Source organism: Oncorhynchus masou, chromosome 14 (genome assembly GCF_036934945.1).
Source record: "Oncorhynchus masou masou isolate Uvic2021 chromosome 14, UVic_Omas_1.1, whole genome shotgun sequence".
NCBI lineage: Eukaryota > Metazoa > Chordata > Actinopteri > Salmoniformes > Salmonidae > Oncorhynchus > Oncorhynchus masou.
In genome coordinates this window covers 6,671,944-6,689,151 of record NC_088225.1, presented here as the reverse complement: position 1 = coordinate 6,689,151, position 17,208 = coordinate 6,671,944, and the positions used below count along the sequence as shown (strand labels likewise).

Genomic DNA, 17,208 nt, shown 5'->3' with positions numbered 1-17,208 from the left:
TTTGCCCTCAGAACAGCCTCAATTTGTGGATGACATGGACTCTGCAAGTTGTGGAAAGTGTTCCACAGGGATGCTGGCCCATGTTGACTCCAATGCTTTCTACAGTTGTGTCAAGTTGGCTGGATGTTCTTCTTCTGGTGGACCGTTCTTGATGCACACAGGAAACTGTGAAAAACCCAGCAGCGTTGCAGTTCTTGACACACTCAAACCGGTGCATCTGGCACCTACTACCATACCCCGTTCATCTACACTGATTGAAGTGGATATAACATGTGACATCAATAAGAGATCATAGCCTTTAACCTGGATTCACCTGGTCAGTCTATGTCATGGAAAGAGTAGGTGTTCTTAATGTTTTGTACACTTAGTGTATATCCAGTCTATTTGAATAGACACTCACACCTTTTTGACAGCTGAAGTCGAGCAGGCTGTATTTTTGTGTTTCAGAGAAAGATATCTGTGTAAAGAATGCAACTCAGAAAAATGTCCCCAGAGCGTACATATCCTTTCTGACTGGACTTTGAATTGGTAAATTGTTGAGCTGACATGATACTACCCTAACCCAATGATTTTAGGGACCAGTTTACAACTAAACCATTTACTTCAGAGGCTGAAATTACAATGCATTAAACCACATATAGCAAAAAAAGTGAGTCTATTTTCTCAAACCATTATAGAAAATGTTTTTACCTGTTTATCTGATCTGTGGTGATTTAAAATAATCCACAGTTCTGGTCCATTAATTGAAACATGACAAACTGGAAAGGAGTCAAGGGGGACTTTATGTCATTGACATACTTTACTCAACCAAAATAAGAAATATAACTGCCATCTGTCAATAACAAAATCATTTCCATAGTTGAACAATCATCTGTATTATAGTTCCCCCCCAACTTCGGATCTCTTGGCGTAACTTCTAAGGGTTGACAGTCATTGGACCAGGGTTTGTGTCCTGGTTGGTGCTATGCCTGAATTCGCTACGCTGGTTCAGCTTAAATAGTTCAGCTGCAATGTGATTTCTAGTTTGCTCAACATTTGGACATATTGTTGTAGCTGAACGAAAAGAAATTCTCAAGTTGAATTGTAATGTTCCCTCAACCGGCAGGGTAGCCTAGTGGTTAGAGCGTCGGACTAGTAACCGGAAGGTTGCGAGTTCAAACCCCCGAGCTGACAAGGTACAAATCTGTCATTCTGCCCCTGAACAGGCAGTTAACCCTCTGTTCCCAGGCTGTCATTGAAAATAAGAATTTGTTCTTAACTGACTTGCCTGGTTAAATAAAGGTAAAATTAAATTAAAAAAACGTCAAGTTGAGTGAACATACAATTCAACTTGAGAATTTATGTTGGTTTAGCTAATATGTAAACATAAAGAAAGTTGCACACTCTAGTTATGCTCCAACTGACATTTCAACGTTGTCGATAATATGCCCAAATGTTGAGCAAATTGGAAATCGCATTGCAGCTGGTTGCTATGAGTATTTTTAAGTTGAATCAGCACATTTAGAAAGAAATGGTTTTACAGGAACACATATTAGTCGGCAAATCAGTTTACTCACAGGATTTGAGCAAGTGAGAAAGGCTACAGAGTCATCAGCTTGTCAGCAGTCTATTTTCAAAACGAAGACCTTTAGTGACTACTGTCCAGATAGATGTCTGTTCCTTCCAAACTGAACGTCTGATAGAGTGTGAGGAAGAATAGAAGAGAGAGAGAGAGAGAAACTAGGAAAAAGAGTGTGAGGGAGAGAGGGAGAGAAAGAAAGAGAGCGAGCAATCGAGTGAGAAGGAGAGAGATGAATTGTAATTGTAAGTGGTAGTGGGCTACAGTAGCTCTCCCCTTATCTGGGGCTGTCTGCCCTATTGTGGGAACCCGCCCAAGCCGCCCATCCTAGGAAACAAGAGCTTCCTGTTGTTTTATAGAGCTTTCCTGCAGAAAGGTTGAGATATGTAATCTGGGTCCACCAGGGAAGGGAAACAGAGCAGTGTCAGGCAGAAATGAAAGCCCCTAATCCGTCTCCCGTGTCTTCTTCTTCTGCTTGCTGCTTTCTGCCTCTTCTTCTCTGGGGTAAGTAGATGATTTACATAGTACTATATGTATATAAAAAGGGCCAGGGGTATGGAGAAGTATGTTGAATTACTGAGAGAAAAAGTATGTAAAATATTGCCCTAGATTTCAGCTCTTACAGAAAGTGGAATACTTAGAAGCGCACAGTGAAGTAAGGGATTGTAGTAAGAGCTTGGCAGATCTAATATTAGATTATTTTTTTAAAGTAGCCTAGACTTAGTGATTTTGATTTGTTAAAAACATTTTCTTGCTCCAATGGTGAAGAAACAGAGGTTAAATAGAGGTATGATGATATGGATCTGGTGTCTTTCTTGAAGATTTTAAGCAGATTGTTGTTCTAATTTAGAGGATCTGTTTCTACCAACAAATACATAAGATAATGGAGTTGAGATAATCACGGTCTTCACAGAACACAATGTCACAATAACCGTTTAATAAGGAACACCTCAACTTTAGACTCAATTTCCCAGACCAGATCACTCTCCTTCAAAAAACAACAACAAGCCAAGTTATCCAAAGATTACATTAAATAGTTTGTGTTTGAGGAAATGGCTGAACTGTTTCAGACTTTATTCAGAGAACAAAGGGAGGATACACTCCCTGCCACTGACCAGCTCTCTCTTCATTTGTTTCTCCTTCCCACACTCCTCTCTTTCTGTCTGTCCTATATGCTCATCAGTCTTCTGTCAACTCATTTCTGTATTTCTACTTGCTTGTGTTTGTCTTTGTTGATTTCGCTGACTGTGCACGTGTGAGAATGTGAGTGCACACTTTTCTGGAAAGAACTCTCCTGGTGACATTGGCCCTGTTTCGTGTCTGTCCCTGTAGCACTGAGCTCTACAGCAGCTGGTCTGATAGGACATTACGAGGCGCCACAAGCTACCACACCAGGTAACTGACTGTTGTCCTCTTCTTGTGGTCTCTACATCAACTAACACAACTCATCCATGTCAACTAGTGTTAAAGACCAAGAGAACTCTGGATAAGATGTAAATGTAATGATAACTACATTTATATCAATACTTTGATTAAACAGTATGTTATTCTCAATTAGGTTTCACATCACGACATGACTCAACAAGAACTGCAAACGACCAAAACCATGGTAAGTTACCAGATTCAACTTTTTAGGCAACATTTTAATACCTATTTCACAATATTGGTATTACACAACATAATGATCGTAGATGGATTATGTTTGAAATGTTTGTAAAGGTGAAACACCCCATTCATGTTCTAAACAAACATTACCGCAGAGGTTTGTCCTTCGTCATCGCTATCACGCAACACTTTGATGTGAAATTATATTTGAATCCGTTGGGGACTCTGTTGGACAACCACTGTAAACACATGGGTTCAGAACAAAACTGTCCAACCTCTTTAAAAAAAAAGACAACCGAGATGCAGCTCTCTGCCAAGAGTCCTAGGCTTCTAGCATAACATGAGGCCAAGACAAACCTGTGGGGAGGTCCCCACCAGTGGTGAATCAGCAGCAGCTGACACAAGGCCTATAATTGTCTGGGGTCAAAGATTAAATGAAACCTTGTTACAGGCAGCCCCCCAACTGGGCTGCACTTCCTGTATTTGTTCACCATTCACCCCATGTGACGGGTGTGTTCAACACATGAACTCTAGAGTTGTGAAACAACTGGAACATTGGAGCAGCTAGCTCCCCTTCACTGTTCCTCACCCTACGATTTCCTTTTTCTCCCTCTCCGCTCCCCTCCAACTCACCCAAATCTGAGCTCCTCCTCTGCTGAAAAGACACATTTCCTGATGTCATTACTAAATCAAAACCGTTGCTCAGCAAACAGATGTGTCCAGGGGCCCAACCACACTGCGTAGCATAGATTGTCCTGAGAATACATCCTCTAAATCTTTTTAAAATCACTTTAAATGTTTTTATTTCATCCCAGTAAATCGACAAAGACTTGTTATTTTGAAAAACGTCCTTTTTTGATAAGGAGCTTGAGGTACGAATAATCGTTTTAGTGATGATGAAGAAGTGGTCTAATGCGTTGTCTTTGACGAGCAGCATGAAGCGGAGACCGTAGTCTGCTGAGGTAACAGTCATGCAGCTCCACATGGCTCAAGGTACTACATAAAGATCCAGGAGGAGTCCACCCATATTCCCAGCCTTATCCTATTGTGTGAACGCTGAAAGTCCTATTGAGCTGGAGCTTTGAATTACTTGCCTGTGGCTGTGGGGCAGATAGAGAGGAGGTCGTTGCAAACAGCTGGCTGACTCTAATAACGTCTTCCAGATATGAATCCACAGCCGTCTGCACAGCACACCGTGCGTAGTCATGATTACATCCACCCTAAACGCCCTGGTCCTAAATGTTTACTTATGTTTTCCGATTTGGCAGAGGCAGCCCTCAAGGCAAATAAATCATAAGCTGCACAAGTCAGCCAGGCCTTTGACTGTGAGAAATGGAGACTAAAATGTTTGAGAGTTCAAGAGTAAAAGGTTTTCAGATGTGAGTCCAGCCCAACTTGGGTGTGCTCCCTTTTATTTGAGAGAGAGGACAATCTTTTGAGCCTCCACCCCTTTAAAAAGGCAAGACAATCCCAAAGAAATGCACTGGAGAGGGGAAGAGCTTGCTGCCAAGGCGCAGGGCAGACAGACAGATCCTCGAGGAACATCTGGTAACCTAACTGCGGGTAACACCGATCTGACATCTGGTAGCCGAGGGTAATGCCGCGTCTAGCTGCTTCCACCCATGTCTAGTTTCCTGTTATGCCCTGCAGGGCTCGGTGTTAGAAGTTCAGGCTCGGTGTTAGAAGTTCAGGCTCGGTGTTAGAAGTTCAGGCTCGGTGTTAGAAGTTCAGGCTCGGTGTTAGAAGTTGAGGCTCAGTCTAGATGGTCGTCAGTCAGTGGGGGAAACTCTCAAATGTTCACTTTCTCTGACATGAAGGGAGCGCTTGTTTTCTGTGGGATGCTCCTCTCTGTTCTCTCTGGTGAGTGTGTGGGCTCGGCCCGGGCGGCAGCGAACGCATGTCCCGCGTTGCCGACACAATGTGTGGCAGTAAAGATAACATTTATTGCATGCTCCGTTTTGATTGGGATCTAAAATGTTGCATTGATGATTTGAAAAACATTTTCTTAAAGATTTTTAAAAAGATGTTGAATGACACAGCTGTTCAGTCTGTCTGTTTGAGAGGCCGTTTTTAACAGACATTTCTGTTGTGACCACAACCATTGGCCAGTCAAATGAATACAAATGTATTGTCCTTTTCTCTTCTCAGGCGTTAGCAGCGAAGATAGAGGATTCTCCAGTGGATTAGGTGGGCAATTATTACTTTTCTGACTCCATGTAGGCTAGTTAGTACTGTTGAATCAGAGGTGACACTGCTGCTTCTGCTTGCTGTTAAATCAACATAAGGTTAGACTGGGACTTGTTAGTAATAATCTGTAACCATGAATCTTCTAGACATCCTTCTAATCCTAAATTTTATGGATTCGTTTTAGATGATGGAATCATTTCAAAGAACTGATTTTTTAACGTTACAATATTCTCTCTCTCTCTCTCTCTCTCTTTCTCCCCCCCACCCTCTCTCTCTCTCTCTCTCTCTTACTGTACAGGTTGTGGGAATAAGTATGTTAACTGTGAACAATACTGTGAAGTTTGTGAGTATTTTCCCCCAAGGACGGAGTGCTACGTGACCTTATTTGAGGAAACCTGCTACAGTAATTTTGTAGGTGCCATGGAGTCATTAAACAACACAGACTGGTGCAACTGGAACAATGTGAAGAGGTAGGCCTAGATGCTTATTTTAATCCACCTATTATTCTGTTTACTTTGTTTCTGATCCAACTTATCATGCCATTGGTCTTGCATTGTCACTTAGTTCAAACAGTAGTTTTGAGAAACCCAACACATAGTCAAGTGAAATCAGAGTTAACTCACTCACTAATGGTCCATCCATTCCATGAAACTCTTAATAATGTCTTTCAGACACATAACGTTGCCCTCTCTTGTACTAATAGTAACCCTTCTATCCCTCCCTGTAGGATGTATAACACCTTCACCATGTGCACAGAGGAGATAGCAGAATGTCTGCTGATCCCCTGGCCCAACAGGATGGTGGAGAATGTGTTTGTAAACATCCACTCCAGGTTCTTCCGGGACTGCCCCAACGATGCACTGAGCGACCCCCCGCCCAGCATCGTGTTTGCCTTGGTAATGACCCCCATCTGCCTCATCCCCATCATGGTGGTCCTGGTGGTGCTCAAGACCAAGAACGGAGATGGCAACTCCTGATAGGACGTCCTGGATCAGTCCTCATCCACCCTGCCTCACCTCCATGTTCAGACTCACTCTCTCCATCCCCCGAGGATTCAAGACTGGGGCCATTGACACAACTATTTTACAGAGACCTGCTTATCGTCTTCCACCCACTGATGATTGGCTTAGCTCTGTGGAGTCCTATCAAAACGATCTCAAAGCCCAAACACTTTACACGTGACCTTTTTGGATGCACCGATACAGAATGAGTAGTACCACATCGGCATCGGCCAAGGATATAGGGGTTCAAGAAATGGTCCGTCGGTGTTGTGTAGAGGGTCAGGTCAACATCCTCTGGGTTGCTTCTTGAAAACTCATCTTCTCCACATATCTCTATGCTCCTCTAACGAAAAGTGGCGACAGCCATGTAAACGTTTCGACTCCCTACACGTCCTAGGAAAGTATTTAAGATAGTAGGGTTTATGGACTTATGTCATTCTTGACAATCCATTCCATTCCATGACCATCTCCATCCTGTCCCAGATGTGAACCCTGACAGTGACTATGCTAAAATGGTTACATGTTTTACAATATTTTAATTGTTTATATATATACAGTGGGGCAAAAAAGTATTTAGTCAGCCACCAATTGTGCAAGTTCTCCCACTTGAAAAGATGAGAGAGGCCTGTAATTTTCATCATAGGTACACTTCAACTATGACAGACAAAATGAGAAAAAGAAATCCAGAAAATTACACTGTAGGATTTTTAAGGAATTTATTTGCAAATGATGGTGGAAAATAAGTATTTGGTCACCTACAAACAAGCAAGATTTCTGGCTCTCACAGACCTGTCACTTCTTCTTTCAGAGGCTCCTCTGTCCTCCACTCGTTACCTGTATTAACGGCACCTGTTTGAACTTGTTATCAGTATAAAAGACACCTGTCCACAACCTCAAACAGTCACACTCCAAACTCCACTATGGCCAAGACCAAAGAGCTGTCAAAGGACACCAGAAACAAAATTGTAGACCTGCACCAGGCTGGGAAGACTGAATCTGCAATAGGTAAGCAGCTTGGTTTGAAGAAATCAACTGTGGGAGCAATTATTAGGAAATGGAAGACATACAAGACCACTGATAATCTCCCTCGATCTGGGGCTCCACGCAAGATCTCACCCCGTGGGGTCAAAATGATCACAAGAACGGTGAGCAAAAATCCCAGAACCGCACGGGGGGACCTAGTGAATGACCTGCAGAGAGCTGGGACCAAAGTAACAAAGCCTACCATCAGTAACACACTACACCGCCAGGGACTCAAACCCTGCAGTGCCAGACTGGATTTGACCAGGATGACTGATCCGTGTAAAGGAAAGAATGGGGTCATGTATCGTGAGATTTTGAGTGAAAACCTCCTTCCATCAGCAAGGGCATTGAAGATGAAACGTGGCTGGGTCTTTCAGCATGACAATGATCCCAAACACACCGCCCGGGCAACGAAGGAGTGGCTTCGTAAGAAGCATTTCAAGGTCCTGGAGTGGCCTAGCCAGTCTCCAGATCTCAACCCCATAGAAAATCTTTGGAGGGAGTTGAAAGTCCGTGTTGCCAAGCAACAGCCCCAAAACATCACTGCTCTAGAGGAGATCTGCATGGAGGAATGGGCCAAAATACCAGCAACAATGTGTGAAAACCTTGTGAAGACTTACAGAAAACGTTTGACCTCTGTCAACAAAGGGTATATAACAAAGTATTGAGATAAACTTTTGTTATTGACCAAATACTTATTTTCCAACATAATTTGCAAATAAATAAATTTAAAATCCTACAATGTGATTTTCTGGATTTTTCTTCCTAATTTTGTCTGTCATAGTTGAAGTGTACCTATGATGAAAATTACAGGCCTCTCTCATCTTTTGAAGTAGGAGAACTTGCACAATTGGTGGCTGACTAAATACTTTTTTGCCCCACTGTATATATGTATATGTGTGTGTGATTGAAGAATGGTAAAAGTCAGGATATTCTTCAGCATTTGTGAAATGATTGTGGTTTGGGGAGGATGACAGAAGCTGTAAAGCTTGTTAAGATGACGGAAAAGCGATTTTGTTAGTGGATTTCCTCTGGCTGGGAAAACGTGAGTTTCACATTGCAGACATTCCAATTGAGTTGATAACCAATGACAAAGGCTTTCAGTTTGAGGAATCCCCACTCTCCATTTACTGTACACTCAGCACCTTTTTTTCTATCTAGAACCTAAAACGGTTCTTTCGGCTGTCCTCGTAGAACCCATTGATGAATCCTTTTTGGTTCCAGGTAGAAACCTTTTCATAGAACCCCTTTGGGTTCAAAGTAGAACCCAAAGGGGACAGCCGAAGAACCCTTTTGGAACCCTTTTTTCTAAGAGTGTCGTTATCCGTATAGGATCTCCATTATGTTTATTTCTGTATGTAACTACAGAACAAAATGTCATGTACCCTCTCACCTGGTAGCTTCCCTGTCCTTGAATGGGTTTTGTGTATATTAGAATTGTATGATGCTTCTGGAGAGTCCTCTTTTCCCCCCCGAGTGTAGGGTTTAGAATGTATGCAGTATGGGGCCATGATGAAGGGTTTGGACCAAATATTAGTCTGTGAGGAAGGTTGGGGTCAGGCACTAGGCACAATGTGTGAGTAGCCTACGCGCAACATGTAGTCTATGAGATCTGTTTCCAGGAATTGTCTATTTCCCAGCATTAAGGGCCCAGCGCCTCACTCTCTCTCGAAAATGACGGTCCCCACTGTCGCCCATGATGAGCCAGTCGACGCTTGCCTGAGAGATGAGTCAAGCACTAGATCAAAAGACTACAAATGTTTGGTCTTCCCCCCCGGCTCAGTGTAGCAATGAGCACTGACTGAAGACAGAAGGAAAAACAAATGTCTATCTTTCCCCTTTTATTATGCTGTCATGAATGACACTGAAAGCACCGAATTGCATTCAGTTTCAGAAACAAAGAAATATGTCGGCTTATGTATTGTATTTCTGCTCTTACTCTGGTCATAAGACGTACTGGACTTTGTACTGTCTGTGAGAGGGGTGTGGGTCTTAGTCAAAGCATAGCCTCTTCCCTTACACAATGTACTGTATATAATTATATTTTGCAATTAAATATGTTAAAGCCAAATGCTTAATCGCTTTACTTTGTAGGCTACGGAAAGGGATTGCAGAAATAGATATTGTATTTTTGTAAAGTTCGCAGAAGGTCCAAAGTGAATATCCTAACTGGATCTAATTGGTTTAAACCCCATGCCTTAATGGAATGCACAGCTGATAACGCAATGGATGATTCATCAAGTTTTTACTCGTTCAGACCCAGTGCAGAGATGGGTGTTATTGTGAATTCCAAATAGACCCTTTGCCCCTTCACCCTATAGGGCACTCTTGTAGATACAAAAATAATAAATAAAAAAGTATTTGCCCCGTCTTGTGACTGCATGGGTGGCATTTCCACCATTCTTTATTGCAGTCCTGCAAGAGTCCATTCAAGCTGTTTTACTCACAGAACATAGCTTGTGTGTTTCTGTGTGAGGTCTCCTCTCTAAGGAAGAAGTGGCAGCAGCTGTGTAATCTACACCCTTATCTGTCATAGACAAGACTGTTGGGTGGATCACTGTGTCTGTCTGGCTGTGTGGGGAGGGACATTGTGTTCGATGACCCTCTTCCTCTCTAGAAGTCAGGTCATCCTCACCCACTTCCAGTGTCACTCAGGTCCCAGAGGGTCAGAATCATAGAATTAGAATTTCTAGAATGGACATTCCCATGGTCAGAGGGCATACTGTATGTACATTCTGTGAACTATATGTGTATGGTCATAGCACACCTTACTATGCAGGACCAGCCAGTTAGAGCTGCCCATTTCTGCAAGGACCCAATATGCAGAGATCTCATAATACATGCATATATCTACATCAGCGGCTGGCCTCCCACCTCTCCTCCTTTTGCCTTGGCTAAGGTTTTTGCTCCAACACCAAACCATTGTGAGGTGTGTGGTTGTGTCAGCGGTTGCAGGGGTCATTAAAGAGACATGAGCTTCAGTAGGCGGATGATTGGAGAACGATTGCGCTCTCCAAGCCACCCTCACAGCTGCTGTGAGAGAATACAGCAGAATAGGGCTGTCTTTTAACATCCCAAAAACAGAGCTCCTTTGTCAGGTCATCTGATCCTCCACCTGCATCACCCGCATTCTCCTTCTCAGACTCCTCACTTGCCATTGTACCACACTTGAAATATCTTGGAAGCAGTTTTTAACAAGAGCAACCTGCACCAATGTTGCAGTCTACCAGGCAGTATGCGTATCTACAGTCCTTTATGGATGTGAGACACGGACAGTCTTCAGTCGACACTTAAAACAACTGGAGTCCTTTCACAATAAAATGCCTCCAACGCGTTTTGAAAGTGACCTGGCAGAACCGTGTTTCACACTTAGAAATCCTGCAAAGAAACAAAAGCAGGAGCATTGAGGCGTCCATCACACACCAGCAGCTTAGATAACGTGGCCATGCCATCCGGATGCTAGAGGACCGCCTTCCTGGAAATATGCAGTACAAGACAGCTACAACTGGGCCGTCGCACTGGGCAGAAAAAGCACTCAAAAGGATCCCTTGAAGACACTCACTAAAGAAGTGTGGGGTAAACTCTGCCTTCCTGTGGGCTCTGAGGGAAAAAGGACTGAACAGGCCATTGTGTGCTCTGACTGTGGCAGACAGTGCATACCACATCAGATTATACAGTCTTCAGCGAACCCACAAGCAGTAGTGGATGTCATCATCAAATGCGATGGACTACCTTAAGTGAGTAAGTAGTCATTTGTTAAGAGGCTTGCTTGGCTAGACTACTTGAAAAAAATGATTTCTTTCTTCTTGCAAAACATTGCCCTCTAGAGGTTAGTCTCTCAAATAACATTTCAAAGCTATTCCATCCAGACATTCAAAATTATTTTGATTAAATTTCTTAAAAAAAAAAAAGTCATTTAAAGACTGAAACCCTTTGAAACGCAAAGACACTTTGGGTCTGTGTTCAGTCCCTCATTCATTCGAGTCAAGATTATTACAAAATATTAGATACATATACCAGGTATATCTAATTTCCTGGTTAGTATAGTTAACTATTATGTCATGAAACATACAGGATTAATCTGAATCCCAAACTAATTTGATGCCAATAATGTAAGCAATTTGAGATTGTTCTCTGAGCACATCTTTCTTTCGCAAAGTACTCCGTTCACTCTGACATAATAGGCCGTCATGAGTGGAATCTCAGCGGCAGACCAACTTTAGTAACATCCTGTACATTCTCACCTGTCCTCCAACAGACAGAAAAGTATTAAGTGCTGCCCATACTGCTGTCCCAGTTGCTCCTGCTGCTCCTACTCCAAACCTTCTCCCTACTGCAACACGAGACACCCCAGCTGCCCATACAGCTGTCCCAGTTGCTCCTGCTGCTCCTACTCCAAACCTTCTCCCTACTGCAACACGAGACACCCCAGCTGCCCATACTGCTGTCCCAGTTGCTCCTACTCCAAACCTTCTCCCTGCTGCAACACGAGACACCCCAGCTGCCCATACTGCTGTCCCAGTTGCTCCTGCTGCTCCTACTCCAAACCTTCTCCCTGCTGCAACACGAGACACCCCAGCTGCCCATACTGCTGTCCCAGTTGCTCCTGCTGCTCCTACTCCAAACCTTCTCCCTGCTGCAACACGAGACACCCCAGCTGCCCATACTGCTGTCCCAGTTGCTCCTGCTGCTCCAAACCGTCTCCCTGCTGCAACACGAGACACCCCAGCTGCCCATACTGCTGTCCCAGTTGCTCCTGCTGCTCCTACTCCAAACCTTCTCCCTGCTGCAACACGAGACACCCCAGCTGCCCATACAGCTGTCCCAGTTGCTCCTGCTTCTCCTACTCCCTGCTGGAATACTGCCCCCATCAGAGCCCTTGCCTCAAGTATAGGTGAGATCTTCTGGATGGATCTTCTGGATCGTTACACTTCCAGCAGCCCAGGCACCCAAATACATTTTACCAGCTCCATCATAGCGTCACAGATCAATCAGTAACAACACTCCAAAATAACCAATCCAAACAGCTGTTTGTTGTCAACACTCCAGTGAAGATGTCTTATATCATAACAGAGCTTGCGTTTATGGATTCTAGTGTCTCTGGGAGCAACTCATCTGCTAGAGGGAGTGAGGACAACATTTTCAAAAACCTTTTGTTTCTTTATTCTCCAAAACCACTGTTACGAATCCCTTTTGGCCCGACAGTCTAGGGGGGATGGTAATGAGACTCGTAACATAACTCATGCAAATTATTATTGTGACAAAGGAAAGGTGTGAACGAAATAAGCACGACAACTGAAATCTACCGTCAAACTCTAGGTTTATTTATAAACACACGGTAATGGGGGGAGCAGGAAAAGGGGCTGGGCTGGACCCAAGGAAAGAAACAATAAGTATTCAAAAACACCCCTAAGCTAGACTAGCCTACTTTAACAACAGCTAACTAACCAAAAATACAGTGGGTGGTCCGCCCAGTTCTAACTAGTGTATTTAACAAAGTTCACCTACGGGTAGTGTATGCCCATGGGCGACTTGTCTTGGTTTCCCCCTTTTCCACCAGCAATCAAACACAAACACCATAACCAAAAACAATACTCACAGGTGATGAAAGTGCTATGAGGTGCTTAAACAAAAGAGAGGTTAAGACACAAAGCGAGAGTGAAACACAGAGACCTACAGACATGGCATTTACAGAGAGATTGAGCTCTAGAACAAACAAATGATGATGTTTTTAAACCATGGGGAAGGAACTGTGATAGGTTTAGGAAATATGAGGAGGTATGTCTTCTGATTGATGATTGATTGTTGACTGATTGGGGAGTGATGATTTTCACCTGTGAGGGGAGAAGGTAAGAAAAGAAACACACACACACACACAGGATAACTGTATCCGTAACAACCACATAATCAAACCAACTGTACCCTTAACACAGTGCTCTTCATACAGAGATCGTATTGTGTATTTTTTGATCATATAACAGCAAAAACAAACACTTTATATGAGATTAATCTACATGCATAAACAATAACAGCATGATGTTAAAGGGCAATTCCTCCACTTTTCAACATCATGTTCATCATCTCCAGCACTGAACCAGTGTCTACATACACTATATGACCAAATGTGTGTGGACACCTGCTTGTCGAACATCTCAAAGGGGGGAAGGCATTCCACTAGATGTTGGAACATTGCTGTGAGGACTTGCTTCCATTCAGCCACAAGAGCATTAGTAAGGTCGGGCACTGATGTTTGGTGATTAGGCCTGGCTCGCAGTCGGCGTTCCAATTCATCCCAAAGGTGTTCGATGGGGTTGAGGTCAGGGCACTATGCAGGCCAGTTAAGTGCTTCCACACTGATCTCAAACCATTTCTGGACCTCGCTTTGTGCACAGGGGCATTGTCATGCTGAAAAAGGAAAGGGCCTTCCCCAAACGGTCACAAAGTTGGAGGCACAGAATCATCTAGAATGTCATTGTATGCTTCACAGGAACTAAGAAGCCTAGCCCGAACCATGAAAAACAGCCCCAGACCGTTATACCTCATCCACCAAACTTTACAGTTGGTGCTATGCATTCAGGCAGGTAGCGTTCTCCTGATATCCACAAAACCCCGATTTGTCCGTCAGACTGCCAGATGGTAAAGCGTCATTCATCACTCCAGAGGACTTGTTTCCACTGCTCCAGTGGTTTACACCACTCCAGCTGACGCTTTGCATTGCGCATGGTGATCTTAGGCTTGTGTGCAGCTGCTTGGCCATGGAAACCCATTTTATGTGCTGATGTTGATTCAAGAGGCAGTTTGGAACTCGGCAGTGAGTGTTGCAACAGAGGACAGACAGCACTGTGGCCTACCACTTCGAGGTAAGCCATTGGAAGCTTCATGAGGTAGTCACCTGGAATGCATTTCAATTAATAACAGGTGTGCCTTCTTAAAAGTAAATTTGTGGAATTTATTTTCTTCTTAATGCGTTTGAGCCAATCAGTTGTGTTGTGACAAGGTAGGGATGAAATAGAGAAGATAGCCCTATTTGGCTAAACACCAAGTCCATATTATGGCAAGAACAGCTCAAATAAACATAGAGAAATGACAGTCCACATTACTTTAAGACATGATGGTCAGTCAATCTGGAAAATGTCAACAACTGAAAGTTTCTTCAAGTGCAGTCTCAAAAACCATCAAGTGCTATGATGAAACTGGCTCTCATGAGGACCACCACAGAAATCTATGCTATCAGTTATCTATGCTGCAGAGGATAAGTTCATTAGAGTTAACTGCACCTCAGATTGCAGCCCAAATAAATGCTTCACAGAGTTCAAGTAACCGACACATCTCAACATTAACTGTTCAGAGGAGACTGTGTGAATCAGGCCTTTGTGGTCGAATTACTGCAAAGAAACCACTACTAAAGGACACCAATAAGAAGAAAAGACTTGCTTGGGCCATGAAACACAAGTAATCGACATTAGATTGGTGGAAATCTGTCCATTGGTCAGTTGATTCCAAATTTGAGATTTTTGGTTCCAACCGCTGTCTTTGTGAGACGCAGAGTAGGTGAGCGGATGATCTCTGCATGTGTGGTTCCCACCGTGAAGCATGGAGTAGGAGGTGTGATGGTGTGGTGGTGCTTTGCTGGTGACACTGTATGTGATTTATTTAGAATTCAAGGCACACTTAACAAGCATGGTTACCACAGCATTCTGCAGCGATACGCCATCCCATCTGGTTTGTACTTGGGACTATCATTTGTTTTTCAACAGGACAATGACCCAACACACCTCCAGGCTGTGTAAGGGCTATTTAACCAAGAAGGAGAGTGATGGAGTGCTGCATCAGATGACCTGGCATCCACAATCACCCAACCTCAACCCAATTGAGATGATTTGTGATGAGGTGGACCGCAGAGTGAAGGAAAAGCAGCCAACATGTGCTCAGCATATGTGGGAACTCCTTCAAAACCGTTGGAAAAGCATTCCAGGTGAAGCTGGTTGAGAGAATGCAAATCTGTCATCAAAGCAAAGGGTGGCTATTTTGAAGAACCTAAATAAAATATATTTAGATTTTTTAACACTTTTTTGTTTACTACATGATTCATATCTACTATTTCATAGATTTGATGTCTTCACTATTATTCTACAATGTAGAAAATAGTAAAAAATAAAGAAAAATCCTTGAATGAGTAGGTGTGTCCAAACCTTTGACCGGTACAATATATATACTTATTTTGGTAGGGGGCCCCTAGTGGTCCTGATGGGCCAAACAAAGCATTGTCACGGGCTGGCCCACGCTCCCCAGTTTGGTCTGCCATGATATACATCTATACCTTTGGTTTCCCATCCAGGTTTTTAACCAAGCCCAATCCTTCTAAGCTTTGATATTCGCCAGACTATTACCAATATGGTATCTTGAGATTGATTCTTGAGAGATCTCCACTTAAATACTAAATATATTCACTGTTGCTATTGACGTCATTCCAAAGGGTAGTTTTAACATAGCAAATGTAATGTGACCATACTTTATCACTCATAACATCAATGATGCTATTTAGGGCCTATATCGCGTTTGCGACGTCATCAACTGATATAGCTTCAATTCAACCCACGGTTCAACTAAAGATATACACTATAAATAGGGCTATGGTTTCAATCACATTTTATCTACAACTTAATAATGTATATGCTGGATTCACATCTCCATCTCAAACAACAATCTAACTAAAATAATAAGACCAAATCAAACTTTATTTAAAGTACATTTCATGTCTGCTTTTACTGCATTACCTTGGTTGAGATGGAGACGTGAATCCCATCGATCAATTCTTCATTTGTAGACAAACTGGATTTAAAGCCTGACAGTCAACAGCACAATCCAAGCAGAAGATACATCTCTATGTTGATATTCGGTTGTGTCGACAACCAACCACAATTCAATATCAGTTCTGCAAAATAGGAAACAGCCTAAAGTTAAGGCTAGCTTACAAACGGATATGACAATATTTATTCAACCTTAAAATGAGCTACACATCCATAGCCACATTTTGAGGGACTTTAACCATAATGTGTCTTCTAATGTAATCATAGAAAGTGTGCATGTTCAAGATCAAACGTTGCTATAATATTCTGCCCAGAATCTCCAACGCCATTGGTCAATTGCACCATGACCTTTTAATATAATATTAACTGCAATCCAGGTCATTTGGTGGTGCTATTAGATGAAGCACAATGATAACGCATTACGTTGTTGTATAAATAAACAAAGTATCTGACATTTTATTCCCATTCATTGTTCTGGTTTTAAATGGTTCAAAGTGCAGTGATAATAGTAATATAATAATAATTTAGCTGACAACTGAACCAGAGGTTGAAGGACAATGGCAATAATCATACAAGCTAACAGGCCACAAACAGGCAAATAATGGGGCAGTACAACAGAACAGGGGTTTGCAGAACGGCATCTCGGAACACACAACTCGACAATCCTTTTCCCGGATGGGCTATTGCAACAGATGACCACACCGAGTTCCACACCTATCAGCTAAAGACAAGAAGAAGCCACTTGAGTGGGCACGCAATCACCAACACTGGACAATTGGGAGTGGAAAAGCATTGCCTGGTCTGATGAAACCCAGTCCCTGTTGCTTCATGCTGATGGCAGAGTCAGGATTTGGCGTAAGCAACATGAGTCCATGGACTCATCCTACCTGCTGGCGGTGGTGTACTGTTGTGGGGAATGTTTTCCTGGCACACATTAGGTCCCTTGATACCAATTTAGCAACAAATGTTTCCGACACCTTGTAGACTCCATGTCCCAGATGTGACGACCCTCCCACTCTGTCTG

General features: G+C 43.0%; 1 protein-coding gene across 1 annotated transcript; it reads left to right on the top strand.

Moving 5' to 3' along the window:
- The first annotated feature begins 1,629 nt into the window (after window positions 1-1,629).
- LOC135554053 (receptor activity-modifying protein 1-like) lies at window positions 1,630-8,516 on the top strand. Its single transcript, XM_064986065.1, has 6 exons — window positions 1,630-2,062; window positions 2,891-2,953; window positions 3,117-3,167; window positions 5,312-5,350; window positions 5,649-5,820; window positions 6,078-8,516. The coding sequence occupies exons 1-6, from the start codon at window positions 1,993-1,995 to the stop codon at window positions 6,325-6,327; spliced, it is 645 nt and encodes a 214-aa protein (XP_064842137.1). The 5' UTR covers window positions 1,630-1,992; the 3' UTR covers window positions 6,328-8,516.
- The last annotated feature ends 8,692 nt before the right edge of the window (window positions 8,517-17,208 follow it).